At 44.1% G+C, this 22,035-nt stretch overlaps 2 protein-coding genes and 1 pseudogene across 2 annotated transcripts; 1 reads left to right on the top strand and 2 right to left on the bottom strand.

Annotated features, from left to right (window-relative positions):
• Positions 1-180: 180 nt before the first annotated feature.
• afmid (arylformamidase) lies at positions 181-9,567 on the bottom strand. The gene is made up of 10 exons (XM_035406608.1): positions 9,418-9,567; positions 9,094-9,198; positions 8,574-8,622; positions 5,964-6,049; positions 5,771-5,843; positions 5,332-5,429; positions 4,522-4,600; positions 3,367-3,502; positions 2,825-2,929; positions 181-1,113 (listed from the first exon to the last, which is right to left on the bottom strand). The coding sequence occupies exons 1-10, from the start codon at positions 9,464-9,466 to the stop codon at positions 1,084-1,086; spliced, it is 810 nt and encodes a 269-aa protein (XP_035262499.1). The 5' UTR covers positions 9,467-9,567; the 3' UTR covers positions 181-1,083.
• A 1,480-nt stretch (positions 9,568-11,047) lies between these two features.
• Positions 11,048-16,442, bottom strand: LOC118219956 (annotated as a pseudogene).
• Positions 16,443-18,418: 1,976 nt separating this feature from the next.
• LOC118220428 lies at positions 18,419-20,938 on the top strand. The gene is made up of 5 exons (XM_035404287.1): positions 18,419-18,520; positions 18,853-19,381; positions 19,497-19,753; positions 19,847-20,095; positions 20,200-20,938. Exons 2-5 carry the CDS (start codon positions 19,049-19,051, stop codon positions 20,936-20,938), a joined length of 1,578 nt encoding a protein of 525 aa, XP_035260178.1. The 5' UTR covers positions 18,419-18,520; positions 18,853-19,048.
• Positions 20,939-22,035: the final 1,097 nt, after the last annotated feature.

The following is a 22,035-nucleotide window of genomic DNA, read 5'->3' as shown; positions in this document are numbered from 1 at the left end:
GCTTTATTTCACAACAAACAGGCTTTATCCAGCGGTCATATTGCGGAGGTTGTCACAAAAGGGTCGTGAATAAACAGCCTCTCCGAATTGAGCACAAAATCCACACGCTTTATGCTGACATCCACTTTAACTTTAACTTTAATTTTTATTGTGCCATTAAAAAAAAAAAATTCAAATATCATCTTTTAACAGTCTGTGTTTATTTTTGCCTTACTGCCAGAATAAAAACGGAACGCATCACAATATGAAATAATGAAACAAAGTGTGATTAATTGTGCTAATTTCTTTTAATATAAAGTCTCGATCTATCCACTTCAACGGATAAGCGCTGATACTATCTACAGGGGCCACAATTACTTCAGTGAAAGCCAATAAAGTGAACTGTTTTGTGCAAATAAGTGCAGGTTGTGTCATAGCTAAATCACACACTAAGGACATTATTAGTGCAAATCCCAGATTACTACCAGCAGGCCTAGATAGGGCTTAATGTTTCTTTACCCAGTACTTCAAACCAATTACAGTAATGCAAGCACTTATATGAAATAGTCAGAAGTTCACATTTATTTACCTCTGAACTACAAAGTTTAGGGGGAAAACAATAACAAGAACCACTAAAAATAATTATTAGAGTGACAATAACAACAGCAAGTAAACCCAGTCTGTACAAGTTCGGTAAAACTATGGTGCTGGGTTGTTTCTGTCACTGGAGCAAACGTGAAGCGAATTCGCTCACCACCGGAACAGGAAATTAATGCTGCATTATAGATGGAAAATTAGGATTTCCTGGACAGCTGTGAGGTCATCAATGGTCATCAATGGCAAACTAATTTCCACAAATTAACTGTGTTTTTTTTCCCTCTGAGAACAGCCAAGCCTGACATCACAGTGACTGACAGAATATGTTAGGCCCCGACCATTCCCCCCATCACTGCATAAAGGCCATCTGACTGATGTAACCATGCCAACCCAGCAGCCTGGTGATTCACGGGAAATGAAAATGAGGCCGAGTGCACTTTGCACGGGGTCGGGCAGAGGTCAGGCACTGTAGAGCGGTGAATTGTGGGTAAGGAGCTCAGTGTCTCTTCAGCTTCTTCCAATCATGTTCAACAGGAGCTGCAGGGAGAAGGACAGTGCAGTTAGAGCAGTGCAGACAGAGCTCGGCAGGGAGAAGGACAGTGCAGTCACAGCTCTGCAGGGAGAAGGACAGTGCAGTTAGAGCTCTGCAGGGAGAAGGACAGTGCAGTCACAGCTCTGCAGAGAGAAGGACAGTGCAGTCACAGCTCTGCAGGGAGAAGGACAGTGCAGTTAGAGCTCTGCAGGGAGAAGGACAGTGCAGTCACAGCTCTGCAGGGAGAAGCACAGTGCAGTTAGAGTTCTGCAGGGAGAAGGACAGTGCAGTTAGAGCTTTGCAAGGAGAAGGACAGCGCAGTCGGAGCTCTGCAGGGAGAAGGACAGTGCAGTCACAGCTCTGCAGGGAGAAGCACAGTGCAGTTAGAGCTCTGCAGAGAGAAGGACAGTGCAGTTAGAGCTTTGCAAGGAGAAGGACAGCGCAGTCGGAGCTCTGCAGGGAGAAGGACAGTGCAGTCACAGCTCTGCAGGGAGAAGGACAGTGCAGTTAGAGCTCTGCAGGGAGAAGGACAGCGCAGTCACAGCTCTGCGGGGAGAAGGACAGTGCAGTCACAGCTCTGCAGGGAGAAGGACAGTGCAGTCACAGCTCTGCAGGGAGAAGGACAGTGCAGTCACAGCTCTGCAGAGAGAAGGACAGTGCAGTTAGAGCTCTGCAGGTAGAAGGACAGCGCAGTCAGAGCTCTGCAAGGAGAAGGACAGCGCAGTCACAGCTCTGCGGGGAGAAGGACAGTGCAGTTAGAGCTATGCAGCCACAGGCATCCCTGCAGTACAGCAGTGCTCTCCGTCCCTGCAAACACTCCAAACTACAATCACGTTTCTTACCAAAGCTCATGCATAATATACATACAAATCAAACAAACATATTAAATAATGTGAATGATACAACATTTTAAATTATAAATGATACAAAGAATGAAATATATTTTAGTATTAACTGTTCTACTTCTATGTAATTTATGTATTGAAGCTCTTATGATTATTTCCTCCATATAATTCTTCTTTTCTAATTCGTAATAATGGTAAAGTAATGTACAAATCTCTACATGCAATTTTAATAATTTTATTTCTTAGCGTTATGTAAATTGTTTAATTTCTTGTACAGGTACTTCACCTGAAGTTCCCCTTAGGAAAAGACGTTGTTCTGTTCTGTTCTGTTCTGTTCTGTTCTGTTCTGTTCTGTTCTGTTCTGTTCTGTTCTGTTCTGTTCTGTTCTGTTCTGTTCTGTTCTGTTCTGTTCTGTTCTGTTCTGTTCTGTTCTGTTCTGTTCTGTTCTGTTCATTTCAATGTGATGTCACAGTGACTACGTTTACATGCACACTAATTTTCCACCATTATTCCGAATATGACAATATTCTGAATTTGATACGGGTCATGTAAACAACATATTCCATTTGGATATTCCGTATTAGGCCTTATTCCGAATGCACAGCTGTTAATCGGAGTATGCACGGCGGCATGTAAACAGGAATATGTGGAATATTCATTTCATTAGCCATGTAAACAGCTTAGTAGGAATATTGTTTTTTTCGGAATAAGGGCAAAGACCGGAATATTTTGTGCATGTAAAGGTAGTCATTGAGATTGGTTTTGTAACCTAACATCATAGTAAGACAGGTGTGCTAATGTGACATCACAACAAGGAGAGATTCTGAGAATGCTACGCCACCGGTGGAACGCACTATATCAGAGCGTTTACCCGAGTGAGGTGGTAGTCTCCACACACAAACTGCTCAATGATGCTGAAGTGGTCCGTGTTTGGGACATCTTCCAGGGTCACCTTCAGCCCAGAGGACTCCAGAGCCTCCAGGAGGAGAGAGAGGGAGAGAGAGAGAGAGAACATGAAAATAGCTGCCATAAAAAACAAACTGGGAAACAATTCAGGGAAAAGCACAAATACAAAAAAAGAGCATGCATTAACACAAAAGTCCAGTGAGAAATAAAACAAGGACATCAAACCAAAAGGTCAGACAGGGTAAACATCTCTGTATGGTCTGTACAGAGACACAATCCAGGTGAGCAGGGACATTACACCACAGAGACACCATCCAGGTGAGCAGGGACATTACACCACAGAGGCAGGTCAATAAGAGACTGAACTATTGTTCCATTTAAACAGTGCTGGGCTTAATTCAGCATATGCAAACAGGAAATTCACACTATTTAAGGCATCCAATGTGCTAAACAAATAATTATAATGTCCGAAAGTTGCTAGGTTACACTATACGGCACTGTGCTGACTTTGAAGTATTCCTCCGACTGCTTCCTGAAGTCAGGGGAGTCATTCTGCGCCATGGCAACCACAATGTCACAATCAGAGGAGGACTGCTTCAGCTGAGCGACCAATCGGCTTGGGCTGTTCCTCACTGCCGCCTCCCTATCAGGAGACAAAGAAAAGAGATGTCCCCGTCAACCACCGCCTGCCCCTATGACACACACACATACACAAACACGTATGCACTCACGCACGCACACTATACACACACACACACAACACACTACACACACACATACATACAAACTACACACAACACACTACACACACGCACGCAAACGCACGCACGCAAACGCACGCACGCACACACAAACACACGCACACACATACACACGCTCGCACACATGCACGCACGCACACTATACACACACACACAACACACTACACACACACTACACACACGCATACATACAAACTACACACAACACACTACACACACACACGCACGCACACACAAACACACGCACACACATATACACGCTCGCACACATGCATGCACGCACACTATACACACACACACAACACACACACACGCATACATACAAACTACACACATACACTACACACACGCACGCAAACGCACGCACGCACAAACGCACACACAGACACACGCTCGCACACATGCACGCACGCACGCACACACACACACATACACACACACACATACACGCACACGCAAACATACACACACGCACACACACACACGCATGCATGCACACACACACAACAAACGCACACACACACACGCACGCACACACGCACAAACACGCACATGCAAATTCACACACACATGCTCTCACACCTCCTTGTACTGCCTGCCACTAGGCTGCACAAACAAGACAGTACTTGTGTTTACGATACAGATCGTTGGTTTGTTCTGCTAACCTTACACTTATTGATTGTAAATGGGCCTTCTGTTCCCCTCTCGGTGATATTCCCGAGCGTAAGAATGAGGTTTTCCTCCTCTCTAAGTGGCTGAGCGGAGGAGCGCTTGCTAAGCGGCTGTAACGTTGTGTGTAACGTGCTGTGTAATGAAGGAACGGGACGGCTGTGTGTTAAAGTGAAGCGGGAGTATGGGAGGCATTACGGTGCCCAAGGCTTTACACAGGAGAGATACACACTCAGTCATCTTCAGCTGCTCATTCACATGGGTGGAGAGCACAGGCAACAGGTCAAAAATGCCACTGACGAGGAATGCACCTGCGAGAGAGAGAGAAAGAGAGAGAGAGGGAAGGGGAGAGAGAGAGGAGAGAGGGGGGAAAGAGGAGAGGGGGGAGAGAGAGGAGAGAGAAAGAGAGGAGAGAGGGGGGAAAGAGGAGAGAGAAAGAGAGAGGAGGAGGGAAAGAGGAGAGGGGGGAGAGAGAGAGAGGAGAGAGGGGGGAAAGGGGAGAGAGAGAGGGGGAAGGGGAAAGAGAGAGGAGAGAGGGGGGAAAGAGGAGAGGGAGAGAGGGGGTGAAGGGGAGAGAGAGAGGAGAGAGGGGGGAAAGAGGAGAGGGAGAGAGGGGGTGAAGGGGACAGAGAGGAGAGGGAAGGAGAAAGAGAGAGGAGAGAGGGGGGAAAGAGGAGAGGGAGAGAGGGGGTGAAGGGGAGAGAGAGAGGAGAGAGGGGGGAAAGAGGAGAGGGAGAGAGGGGGTGAAGGGGAGAGAGAGGAGAGGGAAGGGGAAAGAGAGAGGAGAGAGGGGGGAAAGAAGAGAGGAAGAGAGAGGGGGGAGGAGAGAGAGGTTAGGGAATGCTTATTTTTCATCAATTTCTAGTATTTTTTTCCATTGTTTTGCATTATATTTCAGGAGAGGAAAACATGATAATGATAATGTATTCTTAAAAACCTTTTTACTATTAATGATACATTTCTTTGACTTCATCTTATATTTATTTCTTTCCTCCTCATTCTCCCACCCCCACCTGAGTTGTGTAGAGGGCGAGAGAAGCACCTTTGATTTGGGGAGTGACGCTGTATTCAGACCAGTCTGTGCTCAGGATCATCGCAGCAAGGTGGGCACCTGCAGAATGGCCGCACAGGTACAACCCACTGCTGAGAGAGAGAGAGAGAGAGAGAGAGAGAGAGAGGGAGAGAGAGAGAGAGAGAGAGGAGGGAGAGAGGGGGGAAAGGGGAGAGAGAGGAGAGAGGGGGGAGAGGGAGAGGGAGAGAGAGTGGAAAGAGAGGGAGAGGGAGAGAGGGAGGGAGAGAGGGGAAGGAGAGGGAGAGGGAGAGGGAGAGGGAAAAAGCATGGGCGGGATGTAGAGAGAGAGGACAATAGGATACCTGGTTTGAATTTGAGAGTCTCTCAGTAAGAGTGTGGAACTGCATGTGGAATCCCCATCCATTTATGTAGTCCGGATTGACCCTCATGCTCAGAGATCCGGCCTTACCTGATGTGAGAGTACTGCTGTACGACAGACACTACACTCCGTCGCACCTGTGACACCATCAAATCCATGCCGCCTACAGGAAGAGCGCGCGAGACAGAGAGAGAAAATGAACAGAGAGACGGAGGTTAGAAAACTGAGAGGGAGGGCGAGGAAGAGCACAGGGGTCCGATAAAAGCATACACCATTTCTGTACCTTTTGGGGCAGTTTCGTAACCCACGGCAACCACGACCGCACCCTTCTGAACCAGGGGGACGGCGAGGAACCCGGACTCTTCCTTACTGCAGGGTGAACGATAAATGAACACAGCAATGGCACTAGCGTACACCACAACACGAGACCCCTACTGGGCGCATTCAGGATGCGCGGGCTCACGGCTCGCCGGGGGAAACCGGATGGATGTCCACTCCAACCCTGACGAGGGCCATAATCAGACCGTCCCACCAAACTAAGCGACCCGTCGAGAGGGACAGCTGACTCAGACGAGGCCAGGAGCCCAGCTGCAACACCGGCAGAGTCACACAGTTCATTGGCTGAAGGGGCGTGGGAGTCACACCCCAAATTGAACAGAGATCAGAAAGTGCTCCTCACCACTTCACAGGCATCAAACCCCAAACTGAACTCCGAAACAGAGCAGAGATCAGAAAGTGCTCCTCACCAGTTCACAGGCATCAAACCCCAAACTGAACACTGAAACTGAGCAGAGATCAGAAAGTGCTCCTCACCACTTCACAATCATCAAACCCCAAACTGAACACCGAAACAGAGCAGAGATCAGAAAGTGCTCCTCACCACTTCACAATCATCAAACCCCAAACTGAACACTGAAACTGAGCAGAGATCAGAAAGTGCTCCTCACCAGTTCACAGGCATCAAACCCCAAACTGAACACTGAAACAGAGCAGAGATCAGAAAGTGCTCCTCACCAGTTCACAGGCATCAAACCCCAAACTGAACACAAACTGAGCAGAGATCAGAAAGTGCTCTTCACCAGTTCACAGGCATCAAACCCCAAACTGAACACTGAAACTGAGCAGAGATCAGAAAGTGCTCCTCACCAGTTCACAGGCATCAAACCCCAAACTGAACACCGAAACAGAGCAGAGATCAGAAAGTGCTCCTCACCAGTTCACAGGCGTGGCCTATTCGGGAGAGCGGCCTATAGGAAGCCGCTTCTGAGAAAAGGCCAACGTTAAGCCACGCCCACAGGTTTCTCGAAAACCATGTAACCATCCGGAAGGAGATTTTGCAGTCAAGCGAGACAAAATTTGAGTTTTGCCTGGAAAGCAAAGCGCCGTGTTTGGCGTAAACCAAACACAGTCCATCACCCAGGCAACACCATCGCTACCATCAAGCCTGGAGGAGGCAGCATCCTGCTTTTCAGCAGGAGGGCACTGGGAGCCTTGCTGCCACCAAGGGCGAGATGGGTGGAGCCAAAACAGGAAAACCCTTCAGAGGAACCTGCTCCAGTCCGCAAGAGGTCTGTGCTTCAGCTGAAGATATATACGTCCCAACAAGACCAGACGAAAGCAACGAAGTCATGGTTTAAAAACCCAAAGGTCAGTACTCAGGACGGGCCCAGTTTAAGCCCAGGGTTAAAGCCCAAAGGAAATCTGTGGTATGACTGGAAAATGTCAGACCACCAACGCTTTCCACGTAACATGGCAGAGAAGCAGGACATTCACAGCAATTCTGAAATCTAACGGTGTAAAGCTCATGCAGACATACCTGAGAAGACCCAGAGCAGTAAATGCAGCCACAAGCCTACATACATAGCACTGACACTGGGGCGCGATTACTTCCGCAAATTAGAAATTTAAGTGTTTCATTTTTGTGTTGGTGAAGGCGGAAAAATACTTCAAAGTACTCCATTTCTGAGGCGTAAGAGGACAAATGTTTGTGGGGGGCTGGCTGAATACTTTCCAAAGGCATTGTAAATTAGATGTAATGGATATCAACACCCATACAAAAATATACTATAGTATCACTATATTAATAATACAGATATTATAGAGCTCTGTAGTATCTATAGTATGGATTTTTATTTATCATTACTAAAAAAAAAAACACTACAGTGTGTTTGTGGAATTATATTATTTGTTGTTTACGTCTAATAATCCTGTAGTGTTTTAAGTCATATAGGCAATATCAGTCAATATTGTTATTACATTATTTTCTATAGTATGCATAGTTACATTTTCCATTGTTTAGTGTAAATAATGATGTAGTACTTTACATTTTACAGGCAATATCAGTCTATAGTGTTACTATGTTACATTTTATGGTATGTTTGTTCAGTTATATTATTCATTCTTTACATAGCCTACATCAATAGCATGAGTACAATCATAGAATATATTTATTTTACTTCAGATAATATTGTCAAGTGTAAGTAGTTCAGTTACTGTTATGTGTCTGAAAATTATCATGCTATCAGAAACATAATTTTAAAATCATAAGACCTATAATTATAAAACCTTCTACAGTAGAACAACAAATTGACTATCATACTGTCACAGTTAATTGCTCAGTATTACTATAATAATCTCTTAAATGCATAAGAACAAACAAAACATAGACATACTCTAGCAACACTACGGTTGTTTATAGGAAATCTCTATAGTAATACTATAGGCTATAGATGTGTATTTTTTATTATTAAATTTTATTTTATTGAGCAATACCGTATAGCCTGCTTCATATCCACACATAACCCGGTCCCAGAAACCCGGTTTGTATGGATTTTCGCTAAGTATTGCGGAAATGATGTCCAATGCGAACTACCAGACTTGAACGCACACTTACCTCAGAAATTGCCAATATCCGCCGTGGAGATAAATAACCAGCGGCAAATCTGAAACCGAAAAGAGAGACACATTTTGGGAGACTGGACTTCCTCCACGATACGCGGAAGCTACCTGCTACACGGCTAAGCAGTTCATCCGATTCAACCGGTTAGATGGGCACACATTGCCCGTGAGCAGAGTTCAGCGATTTGGATCTGGACTATTGTAGGCTACAACTCCAGAACAGAAAATCACTCCGGAATTTTCAACACCACGCACTTATTAAAGAACAGTTCTACCGGCACAGGCTTAGCTTGCCAGGTAGCCTACTGCTACTCTAAAGAAGTTAGAAACACCTGCTCAAGCCACCATTTATGTTTGTACATGGGGTGTGATGTCAGTACTGAACATGCACGTCTGGTCTTAGGCTAAAAGGCAATAGGTTCTGATTACATAGCTACTTGGGAATGCGTACAATTGTAAACCAGGACAGTGCAGGCCAGGGGAAGGGGGTTTCAAAGTGTTATGTAAAGCCCTACCTAAAGAAGGACTGCTGGGTATGTACACATCCAGTTTCTCGCGGTCTCCATCCCCGTACGGCACATTCAGTAGGGTCTGTGCCGCGCTGCGAGCTCTCTCCGTGCCTACACACACGACACACACACTTTCAGGCAGCCTATTGCACTGCAGCAGAAGCAGGAGTTCAGTTCTGCAAGCAACAGATTCGGGGCAGACATGCTTACACTGCCCCGTGACACCATTACATTTCAGCTTACCTCTGTTAGGACAGTAAGAACCACCTCCTAACAAACCTTTTTAAGTTTTAATTATAAATTGGCAAAATAACCGAATCAATGACCGACCTTCTTTGAGGGCGGCCGCGTGAGACTTTAACATATCATCCGCTGACATCCTGAAAACTGCCCGTCTTCCTCTTCCTTCGAAACAGCAGCGCTGTCAATCAGGTTCGGAGCCAGCTCAGCTGGCCGGCAACACCTTTAACAGCACACAGCGCCCTCTGCTGGCACCTATACGAACCGGCTGCGCAGGATAGGCTACACTCCCACCCCGCTGAACAGGTCACAATAATATAATATTGGTTATTTTTACAATTGTTTATTACAATTTAATGATTATAATTGGTTTAAAAAACTTGAAAGAAATATTAAGAAGGCAATCCATTGGTGCTTCTGGGGTATATGACCACAATTTGAATCCAGTTGCCTGGACCTTTAAGACTATTCCCCTACTAACAATGTGTGGTTGTGGCGACGTACTATTAACGTCCTCTATTGGTCTCGTAACGTCCGCGTTACGTCTCAATTTACGTAGTATTAACGTAAAAACGTAAGACCAGCGCCCCGTCGCTGCGACGTCGCAAAACAACGTGGATACGTAACAGTTACGTCCTTACAACTTTACGTTTGACAATGTAATAGAATAACCTTACCCTGACGTTGTGATTACGTCGCCAGGCAGTCATCCGTCGTAACGTTATTGGGATGGCAGGTATGCCATCCCGCCAAGTTACGCCTTGGCGGGGGCATGCCCCATACCTATACAGCACCAAGAGTTTGGCACTTTTCAGGGTTCCCCACAGAAATAACCACAACAGCCACAGACACTCAGCCCTTAAAAACATTAAATTCTGTACATTCTGACCCCATTTCATCAGACAGATTTCATAAACAACTTCACATGTCCACACAATAAAGGCCCAAACTAAGGGGATTTTGCGTTTTCTCCTTCTTCTTCTTCTTCTCTTTCTTCTTCTTCTTCTCATTCTTCTTCTCATTCTTATTTTTCCTGCCGTCTCCCCATTGGACATTTTACCGACATCAGCCAAATCCTCATCCTCACGACTCAATCAAAAACTCGCATACACACGCAAAATACCCATTCCTTTTTATTCTGAAACATTGCCAGTTTAAACAGCTAGTCTGCCTGTGGCCTAGTGGGTAAGGTTGCAGTCTTGGGAACATGGGGTTGTAGGTTCAAGCCCAGCTAGGAATGTGTTTCTTTAACCTGCTTCTACCCTCACTAATAATTGTCTACTACTTCTCAATTATTGCTTTTGCACCATATCTACCCGCCGTTCACCGAACGTATACACTGCATTATGACGTACCGTCTGCACGTTCAGTTATTAACCGGCTACAATATTGTAAAGCCATATGGATTCAACGGGAGCTCTTCTGCGCTTACTGGCCTGTGTTCTTCTTTAAAACCACGGACAGGTTTGCTAATGATATTTCACACATTGCATAGCTATGTCATGATGCTGCACTAACAAAGTCACAGACTGGTAAACCTCCGGTTGAAGGACTGAATCCTGCCTCACCCTCAGGCAGATAATTTCCTCTTTTACACTAACGTTTTCTTACGCTTTTATATTTTCTTTACCAAAACTCACTCACGGCCACCCATACGCATTTCATGACGGCAAATGTATTCATTTAAAAAAATTCATTAAAAAAATAAGTCAATGTTGCATTTAGGTGACAAAAGCTCTTATTTTATTTACTGTACACTGTATACATAGCCAATAATATAAAGCAAATTATATGTTTTCATTTGAATTAAAAAACATTAACATTGATTAAATCTTTTGGTTTCTTTCATGTACCATACAGGCTCTCAAGGTAAATCAATGAGATACATCCAAGTGAATTTTATTAGCTGTAACTGTCTGCAACCATCACTTTTCAAGGATGAATTTTATGCATTTTGCTTGAGATCAGGGTAACATGTGCTAAAGGACTTCACCACCGACTAAGAATAGCTAGGAACAATAGCAAGGTCATTTACGGCTTCAGAAGACAGCCGTTTACATTGAACAACACTCAAATTACAGTTACCGACCACATTTCTTTTTATTTAGTTAGTCAGTTGCCCATCTTCTTAAAAACAGTAACCAGTTTAGCTAGCTACAACAACAGAAAGGCTGACAGTGCATGACAGTTCTTGACTGTAACTATGACAAAACTAGCTGGTAAGCTTGCTAGCGAGAATTTTGGATTTCAATCAGTCAGAAATTGTGGCTAGCCAGATATACTTAATTACATTAATGTTACAGTTGAGTGCACCAAATGCTTGTATTGTTCAGAAAGTTAGTCAGTGCACTATGTAGCTAGCTACAACTAGGTGCTACCACGGTTCTACTGTCTAGCAAGCTGGCTAGTTGTTTTCACTTTCAGGAACTTTCTGATGGTAATTCAAATGCATGCGGAATGCTTTTCACCTGTATGAATTCTCATGTGGCTACTTACATGAGATATCCGAGAAAAGCACTTCCCACACTGTGTACACTTGTACGGCTTTTCACCTGTATGGATTTTCTGGTGGCTCCTTAAATTAAATATAGTGGAAAAGTACTTCCCACATGGAATACATTTGTGGGGCTTTTCACCTGTATGAATTCTAAAGTGTGTCTTTAAGGAATCCTTTCTAGTAAAACACTTCTCACACTCTGAACACTTGTATGGCCGCTCCCCTGTATGAATCTTTAGATGTACATTTAAATCCTGTAGTCTACAGAAACACTTCCCACACTGGAGACACTTGTGGGGTTTTTCATTGGTATGAATTAACAGGTGGCGATTTAAAACATATTTCTTCGAAAAGCCCTTCCCACACTGGGTGCACTTATAGGGCTTTTCACCGAAATGAAACCTCTGGTGGTGACTGAAACAAGGTTTCGTGAAAAAATTCTTCCTACACTGTGGACAATTATAGGACTTTTCACCAGAATTAATTTTCTGGTGCCTCTTTAAATAGAATTTTTTGGAAAAGCACTTCCCACATTGAACACATTTATAAGGTTTTTCACCAGCATGCATTTTCTGGTGGCTCCTTAAAGTAAATATATGGGAAAAGCACTTCTTACATTGAATACATTTGTAGGGCTTTTCACCTGTATGAATTCGAAGGTGTGTCTTCAATGAATGTTTTCTAGTAAAACACTTCTCACACTGTGTACACTTGAATGACTGTTCACCTGTATGAATCTTTAGATGTACATTTAAATCCTGTAGTCTACAGAAACACTTCCCACACTGGAGACACTTGTGGGGTTTTTCATCGGTATGAATTAGCTGGTGGCGATTTAAAACTGATTTCTTTGAAAAGCCCTTCCCACACTGGGTGCACTTATACGGCTTTTCACCCATATGAAGCCTCTGGTGGTGACTGAAGCAAGGTTTTGTGAAAAAATTCTTCCCACACTGTGGACAATTGTAAGGCTTTTCATCTGTATGAATTCTCTGGTGGCTATTTAAATTGTATTTTTTGGAAAAGCATTTCCCACATTGAATACATGTGTATGGCTTTTCACCAGCATGAATTCTCTGGTGGCTCTTTAAATTAAATATAGTGGAAAAGCACTTCCCACATTGAATACATGTGTAGGGTTTTTCGCCTGTATGAATTCTAAAGTGTATCTTTAAGACATGTTTTCTAGTAAAACACTTCTCACACTCTGAACACTTGTATGGCCGTTCCCCTGTATGACTTCTCAGATGTACATTTAAATCATGTAGTCTAAAGAAACATTTCCCACACTGATGACATTTGTGGGGCCTTTCACCTACATGAACTGTCATGTGTTTCTTCATACCAGATTTGCTATCAAAACACTTCTCACACTGTGTACACTTATATGACTTTTTGCCTGTATTAATGTCACCATTTCTATGCATTGTCTTCAAAAGTATTGGGCTTTTTTGTGAATTAATCATCATCTGTTCTTCAGTTATCAAATTCAATCTCTGACAATGTGTATGTTTGGCGTTGTTGTTTGTGCTTTTCGGGACAATCCTGGTTAGATTGTTTTCATTGATTACGTCACAGTGAGGATTTAAATTCCCCCGTAGGGTCAGCATTGGCTCTCCTGCACATTGCCATGGTTGAGTCTGATCTTTGTGATCAACACCAGCTCCATTCATCACAGTATTCATGAGATCACTCACTAAACTTTCACTGGATTCATATTTCACTTGATCAGATTCTTTATGAACACATTTAATATGTAAGTCACTGATGTGCTCTGCCTTAAGGTATCCTCCATCATCAGCCTCTGTTTTGATTTGGTCAGGATGCAGATGGGTTACATATCCCAGCTCTGCACTGTCTAGGCACTCTGTCTTAATAAGATCCCCAATGTAGGCGGTGCCCAGATCAGTTTCTGTTTTAATCAGTGATGTGTGTGTGTGGTGTACATCACTGACCCTGCTGTGTGCTGAAACACACTCTGGCTCCAGTGTGTTGAGTCCTGCTGCAGCACACTCTGTCTCTGACTCTGCCATGTGGACAGACTCCAGTCCACTGAGTTTTTCTTCTTTCTGTCTGATCCTGTGCTGCTCAGTGAGCTCTGGTAGTGTTGTCTCAGTGTCCTGTCTCAGACAGACTCCTGTCTGCATCATACCGCTGCTCAAAGGGGTGCTTTCCTGGAGGGAAACAGGGGAAGGGAATAAGCCTGAATCAAACAGGTCCTACTGCAGCAGCTGACACATTCTTTACACTCTGCAGTCCTGGAGATGCCTGACTGACAACAGGGGGCGCTCTTCCATTATGAGATGGGAGAAACCTTTCCTCCCTCCCTGGGTGATACAAAGACCCAAATCAATTTTAAAATACAGTTTTAATTTCTATTGCCACTTTTGCATTAGTATTCGTGTTTAATAACTGCAGAGCTGGAAAAAGCCCTTTCTGAAGTGCCTCAGAAAATGTGCAGGTTTCCATTTGTTTGTTTAAGTTTTGTGTGTGAGAAAAAAAAACTCCTACCACATGAAACAGAGGAAAATATAGCTGAGAGCAGCGATGTCGGGGGCCAAGCATCAAGAGTGAGTCGTAGTGTATTGGTCAGTCCTTTGTCATGGACTGTAAACCTAATCCAAATACCATTCATACCTGGTGTAGGCCTATATTGTATGCAAGGGTACATCTGCAATAATTTGAAAATTGCAACTTAAGAGGTGATGTAGTATCACCTAGGGTAGTAGTAGGACAAAATTTGATGCACATGACTTACATGGGTCAGCCTTCAATTAATACATTTTAAAAATGTTAATAGAGGCAGGATTGAAAGGAGGTGAGGCTAAATACATTGTACACATTCATATTCAGTTTTCTTTAAGTATGTTGGACTGAGGGGGACATGCTTTTTGGGACTGTTGCAGGGAAGCTGTATGAGGGTTCCTGTCAAATTTCAGACAATACAAATTTATGGAGCCAATGCCAATCAGTATTGTGAAAAAAGCGCCCCCTCCAGGCCACTTAGCACCATAATTCTGTGTGCCTGTGCATGCTCTTCCACATTTATGGGTTCCTACCATGCCGAAAGTATTGTTGCAATTAAAATGTTATAACAAAATCCTCGTCAAAAGAAACAAGCAGGTCATGCTTTTCAACAAGCTGCGTTCATCACACATTTCAGTTTTACAGTTCAACTTCAGTGCTTCAGTTTCGAGGTTGAACTGCGTGGCGATTACCAATGGGTGGTACACTCCTGGGCAAAAAAAAAATGGGCCAAGCCCAAAATGGCAAAAAAAAGCTTTTAATGGTTTTAACAATAAATCATTGGTCAGAAAATTAGTAAGAATTAAACAAATGCACTCCTGAGACCTCCTGTGCCACCATTTGCTTGTTTACTTTTGCTGCAGTGAACTGTTTGGTGAAAAGCTAGAAACAGGGAAATTCACTTTTACAGTAGATAAATTAACATAATGTCAAATAAAAGAGTCATGTTTTGTATTTGGTTGCATATCATTTGCATGCCATGACTTCCTGATGTCTGTGACCTATCAACATGATTAATTTTCCTGTTGAACTCAATGTAAAAAATATTCAGGAGAAACAATGCTTGTAGTATCTACTGCATATCTGGCAGCAGCACGGTGGTTTGAGGCTCATTTGATACCTGTATCAGCATAAATTACAGCTGAATCTAGTCCCACCCCCCAATTCCCATAGAGATCCATTCAAATGCAAAGAGTTTTTGTATCGCTTGTAGGACAAACTGAAAATAAGATATCCAGACTCTGATGATGTTGATAGGAGTGTACTTGTGCACTTACAGTTTGTTTACCGTCTTAACAGCACATTACAGTGATAGCTAACTAGCGATAGCTAGCTTCCCCTGTCATTTCTATTGACTGTTTCTGTCCCTCCCAGATGCCACGCCAATAATATAAACCGTCAAGATATTTATCTTATCAGTTAAATTTCCCCTTTATTCTTCTTAGTGCATCCCCAATGTCCATGTATTGTAGTAGTGATGGTGATAAGTATTCAGCCTTTACATCAGCAAAGTTAACTAAAACAATGTTTCTTAACCTCGGTGGGTAGGCTACTACAATCCCAGAATTTTAACACATTGTTAATTTCTCTTACTTAGGTGCCCTTCATGTTTAGAGGGATTCTTTTCCACAGCGACTGCCAAATGAGCAAACACATTTTATGCTAACATTAGTGAATGGAAAACAATCCGACTTGACGTACGCTAACCGAAATCAAGATTACGGAAATAAAACTTACCCCTTCGTTCATAACTCAATTCAACTCAATCTTTTGTAATGTAGCTTAATTCACAACGGCGGAAGACACTCTGGTTAGGTGAATCCTGCGTGAACCATGAAACGTATGATCTAGTTCAGCAAAGTTGGCTGAACCCGTGAATGTGCGCCACAATACATAACTTCCTATTCCGTTCTTGGACTGAGCTTCAAAATAAAGCACAGTTTACGCTTTACATTTTACGGGTCTGGTGGCTCCATCCGCCATCCGGAGACCCACGCAGGTGTTGTGTGCGTGCGGGCAGGGTGGGGATTCCCGTCCCCGCACAACAGAATGCAAAATTTTGGGGGTATTTTTGTTACCTAGTCGGTAGAGGAACTCCAGTAGGAGAAAAATTGGGAAATTTTTTTTTTTTAAAAAAAGGAAAACGAATAGGATAGGGAGATAATTTGGATACCCAGTTTTAGATAATGAAGAAAGAATAGCAGCGTGTAATGAGGAGAGGGCTGAAATGCTTGCAGAGACATTTGTGAAAGTGCACTGCTCTGAAGAGAGTAAAAGGGGTTGGGAGGCCACCATTATAGCAAATAGCAGAACAGAAGGGCAGAATGAGGAAACAAATGATTCTATGAGTTCTCTTTTGACTTCGACGGAGTTTAAATGTGTTATTATGAAATCGAGATAACATCATCGGGCAGAGATCACATTTGTTATATTATGCTATATCATCATAGTAAAGCATCAAAAGAAATCTTAACTGAGTTCAACAATAACATGTGGGAAGAAGGGAGATCACTTTCTATTTAAAAGGAAACTGTACATGTGGCTAAAATATTGTTTAATGTGACAGAACAATTCAAGTTAGAGTAGAAAATAATTATTCTAGGAAGTACACTGTGGAAAATGGTACTCCACAATGAAATGTAATTAGTCCTTTTTGTTTTCAATTATGATTAGTGATGTTTTCAAACATATATAAAGGTATGCTGACAATGTCGCAAAGTGGAAAAGAGGAAGAAATGCAGAGCTCATTGTGTTTGTAAAATTCAAAGTGAAGATATGTATGTCATGTCTGTGTTTTTGCAAGGGTGTGTGTGTGCAAGAGGCCTGCAGCAGAGATGTGCTACAGGATGTGCTGACCACAAACACCTGCCTGCTCTCTTGTGTAAGACAGAAAGACATTTCTGAGAAAAGAAAGATCAAGAGACAGACGAGCCACCACCGCACACATCTGCCGAAATTTCATTTCTAAAATTAATATTACTGAGTATGCATTTGTATCCTGTTTATCAGTTTTTAATGACAGCCTGTCGCTGGTTATGCTATAAAAAAGGAAGTCTCTGGGCTGCGTCTCAGAGCACTAGGTAAGAGTTCTCAGGATAAGCTTATGTTTGCAAACATTAAAGCTTGAATTGAATATTGTGTGTAAGTCTTTTGACTCTTCTCACCGCCAGTGGATGTAGATAGAATTTCCACCACATTCATAGTAAAGAAGCTACAAGAAGTGATTGGTAAAGTAGAAGACTGATCATTGAAATGGGGTTTTACATTTTCAGTAGATAAAACAAAAATACTCTTTTTTACAAGACAAAAGTTAGGGGATCAAATAAATTTAAGATTATATGGGCAAGAACTCGAAATAATTAAACATTTCAAATATTTAGGTTTATAGTTTGATGAGCGATTAACATGAGCAGTTCATATACAGAAGATAACTGATAAATGTAAAAAGGGACTAAATGTAGTGAGAAGCACAGAATGGGGAGCAGGCAGAACAGCAATTGCAGCCATATATAAAGGATTCATTATATCAGTTTTTGATAATGTGTGTGTGTGTAGTATATGGATCTGTAGCAGACAGTTGGCTAAAGAAGTTACATACAGACAGTACAGTATCAGGTGTCAAGATTCCAGGGGCAGCAGTACAAATGGAGCTGGGAGAAGCATTCAGCTTTCAGCTTTCATTAAATTAGAGGGTACATCCACAGAGTCACAGTGATCAAAACCCAAAAAGGAGTGTGTTAGAGCCTTGCTGGGAGAAAGACAAGAAAGATACTGAGCTTTGGTAGGGTCATTGATATAGAGATCAGAGAGAAGAAAGTTCGCCAAATAGTTCCTTATCTGACAGTTCCTCCATGGTTTCTCAAATGATGGTGTTAATTGTTTATTACTTAAGGGTTCTTATGAAAAGTTATACAGTGTTCATACGATACTGGCCTCCCTGGTGTAATGATTTAATGGACCAAGACGCGAGCTGATATTATTACTTTGACCAGTGGAGGGCAGTAATACGCATGTTATCGTAGACACTGCCGGAAAATCACAAGAAGAAGAACTGAAGATTGCTTTACGGAAATTGTTGGTGTGCGAGTGTTAATCTATACTGTAAAAGGTGTGAATATCAACGAAAATATCAGGGTACTGTTTTAGCACCTCCGTTGGAAAGAGAATAAGGTATGAACGTGTCGTTCAGTGCTATTAATATTTTGCAACGTGAAGTTTTTTTAATTAAAATTTTTTTATTTTTTTATTCTTTATTTTACCAGCAAATATGCGTTTCGCTAGCGAGCACTGACCGTTTAGCCGAACTCAGTGCAATGCCAGCCACGGTACACTTTTGTTTTATTTCTTGTGACATGCGAAATTGATTACGGTGTTTTACAATTGAGTAGGATAGGCTGTGTATGTCAATACAAGTGTGTCGGTAACCAAACAATCTGTCGATTATACGGGCATTTCTGTTGTAATCAGATGATGGAAAGTAAATGCTCTATTTCTTTATTTAGCTCTTCGGATTTAAATCAAAAGCCAGGACTCAACACACCTGAGCCAGAGTGTGTTACAGCACACAGCAGGGTCAGTGATGTACACCACACACACACATCACTGATTAAAATAGAAACTGATCTGGGCTCCTCCCACACTGGCGATCTTATTAAGACCGAGAGCCTCGACAGTGCAGAGCTGGGATATGTACGAGATATGTACGAGATCAAAACAGAAGCTGATGATGGAGGATACCGTCAGGCAGAACACATCAGTGACTTGCAGGATATTATATGTGTTAATATTAAATCTGATGAAATGAAGTGTGAATCCAGTGAAGGTTTAGTGAGTGCTCTCATGAATACTGTGATAACTGGAGCTGGTGTTGATCACAAAGACCAGACTGAACCATGGCAATATACAGGAGGGCCAATGCTGACCCAACGGAGTAATTTAAATCCTCACTGTGACGTAATCAATGGAAACAAGCATGTCCAGGATCTTTCCCGGGCACCCACTCCACTGGTTCCCACCGGGGAAGACTCTGAGGTAAATAATGATTCATGCAAACGGTACTAACACAGCAGGACTGTTTTATGACAAACAATGGCACTGTTGCATTTCAAGACACGTTAAATAAAAATCGCACTCCGCCTGCTTTCAGGAGTCCACAGGCCCTGACGGACAGCTGGGCTACCAGCACGTTACCCGGCTGGCCAGCGCCTTAGTGGACTTGAGGGGACTGGACTGGGTGTCGGACGCCAAGGTGGACAAGCTGGTGTGTCTGTGGAGCGCTCTCCCGGACGCAGACAAAAGCCGGCTTGTCTGCCCTTCCCGGCACCAGGAGAGGCTCGTGAAGGGGCGGTTCAAGGCAACGAAGAGCAAGACCTCTGTCGTGGCAGGAAAGGAGAATCTCCAACAGTAAGTTCAATGACACACTGTCTGTAAACAAACCTTCAGTGTCAAGAGATATGTCACATTATATATCTTCACATATCCTACCCCCCCTTACAGTTGCCTTCTTGGACAAGCCTCGGGTCCTGCAATTTGGCCGAGCACCAGTCGCCTGGTGGAGGCCATTTGTAGCCAGCTCTGCCGCCTGCACCCCACCGGGTACACGTCCAGAGGAGTCCGGAGGACGCGGTGGGCGGCAGTGCTCACGGATTATACCCACATCCGCGAGCTCGTGCTGGACAACCCGAGGCTGATGGCCCGGACCGCACTGCAGCTGTTTGAGCTGAACCAGCGCACTCTCTCCCAGTGGTAAGTGGCGACTTGACGCACGAACTGCTCGCTGTAAGTCTTTCTCAAAATGTGTAGCTTTTTGTCCGTCGACATGCTAAAAACCTGTGGTTTATCACTCTCAGGTTCTCCCGGAGGCAGAAGGAGTGGGAGAGAACTGTGCTGGAGCAGGCCGTGGTGGCTCCCTCTACTCCGGCTGTCGCTTCCCAGCCGTTGCCACGGCAGCTCCTTCGGGGTGACGAGGCGAGCGGACAGCCGCCATTCGTCTTCATCACCCCAGAAGACCGGTCGCGCCAGGCCACCCAGCACAGACGGATCGCTCACGTGCCCATCCTGCCATCCTCCGGCGTCCCAGCCCAGCTCGACACCGCAGCGCCACCGCCCGTTCCACGGACAACAGCGTGGCGGCGGCGCAAAGAGGCGGAGAGAGCGGGGGCGGGAGGCGCCATTCCGCCAAAGCGGCGGAATCCGGTGGAGTACATCTGCGCGCGGTGCAAACAGCCGAAGCGGCGGGAGTTCGGGCACAGCCGCTTCGGCAAAGTGTCTTTCTGCGCCACTGCCGTCGGAAGGTCTGTGGAGGAGTGGCTGGCAGAGATGAAGGGCGCTCAGGAGCGAAGCGTCCAGGAGGACGCTCAGGAGCAAAGTGCCCAGGAGGACGCTCAGGAGCAAAGTGCCCAGGAGGACGCTCAGGAGCAAAGTGCCCAGGAGGACGCTCAGGAGCAAAGTGCCCAGGAGGACGCTCAGGAGCAAAGTGCCCAGGAGGACGCTCAGGAGCAAAGTGCCCAGGAGGACGCTCAGGAGCGAAGTGCCCAGGAGGACGCTGATCCACCTGCTGGGCGGCGGACGCCTTATCCCTGTAAATAGTTCCGTGTTTGTCAGATGAGCTTCTGGCCGATGCAGCTTATTTGAACTCAGAACGGTTTTTAATAACTTCACAATAACATCATGGCATGTGCGGTAAACGAAGTGCAGTCCACCAACCTTGCTCTATCATTTCCTGTTCGTCACAGCGTAGCTGCTTATTCTAGCTCTCTGATTGGTTACACGGTATGTCCGTCAGTTGTATTACCCAATACCTTGAGAGTGTTCTGCCCTCTACTCTGACCGGTACCTTGACGAGGTGTAGGGGCTTGTGTGTGCTAATGACCCTCAGAGCTATATTGCCTGCAGTCTTTGGACTGCTGATAGGGACACCCATGGCAAACAGGTCTGCGGCGAAGCACCGGACGAAAGCCGGTCTGGAACTCTTGGTTGCATCAGAAAGCAGGTGTCCCCTGGTTCATTTGTAATGAAAAAAAAAGCGCTTTTCTTTTATCCAAAACGCTTTACAATTGATGCCTCTCATTCGCCAGAGCAGTTAGGGATAAGGTGTCTTGCTCAAGGACACTTCGACATGCCCAGGGCGGGGTTTGAACCGGCAACCCTCCGACTGCCAGACAATCGGTCTTACCTCCTGAGCTATGTGAAGAGTTTAGGAGTTGTGAAGAGTTGCGTTGATTCTGCACCCTTCTTGTGCGTACACCTCAAAGCTTTCAACCTCAAGACAGTAACTGTATTTTGAATTGTATTTGTATCTCTGGCCCAATCACCTTTGTGTGGATGCCAAAATTAGTTTACCCAGCAAAACAACGTTGAGTGAGTGAAAAGGCAAACGTTCATTTTTTTGTTATTGAATTGTTTTATTGAATACAACTTGACACATTACACGTCATACATCTGCAAGCGTGGACGTTCATGATTTGGACGGCAATTACTGAATCTCCATAAAAGTCATGTCTACTGCAAAAATCAAGAAATCTGTGTATTGTATGAGAAATGTACTGGATCAATAAACATGCACAGATGCTAAAAGCCAATACTGTCTCTGTCAATGCATTCTACTAGCAATAGATCTGTTTAGAATTCACTGTTTAGACTGTATCGTTGACATTTAAAGTGGCACATTTACAGGCTGTAGTGGT

This window comes from Anguilla anguilla, chromosome 2, assembly GCF_013347855.1.
Source record: "Anguilla anguilla isolate fAngAng1 chromosome 2, fAngAng1.pri, whole genome shotgun sequence".
NCBI classification, from domain to species: domain Eukaryota; kingdom Metazoa; phylum Chordata; class Actinopteri; order Anguilliformes; family Anguillidae; genus Anguilla; species Anguilla anguilla.
This window is presented reverse-complemented; position numbering and strand designations above follow the sequence as displayed.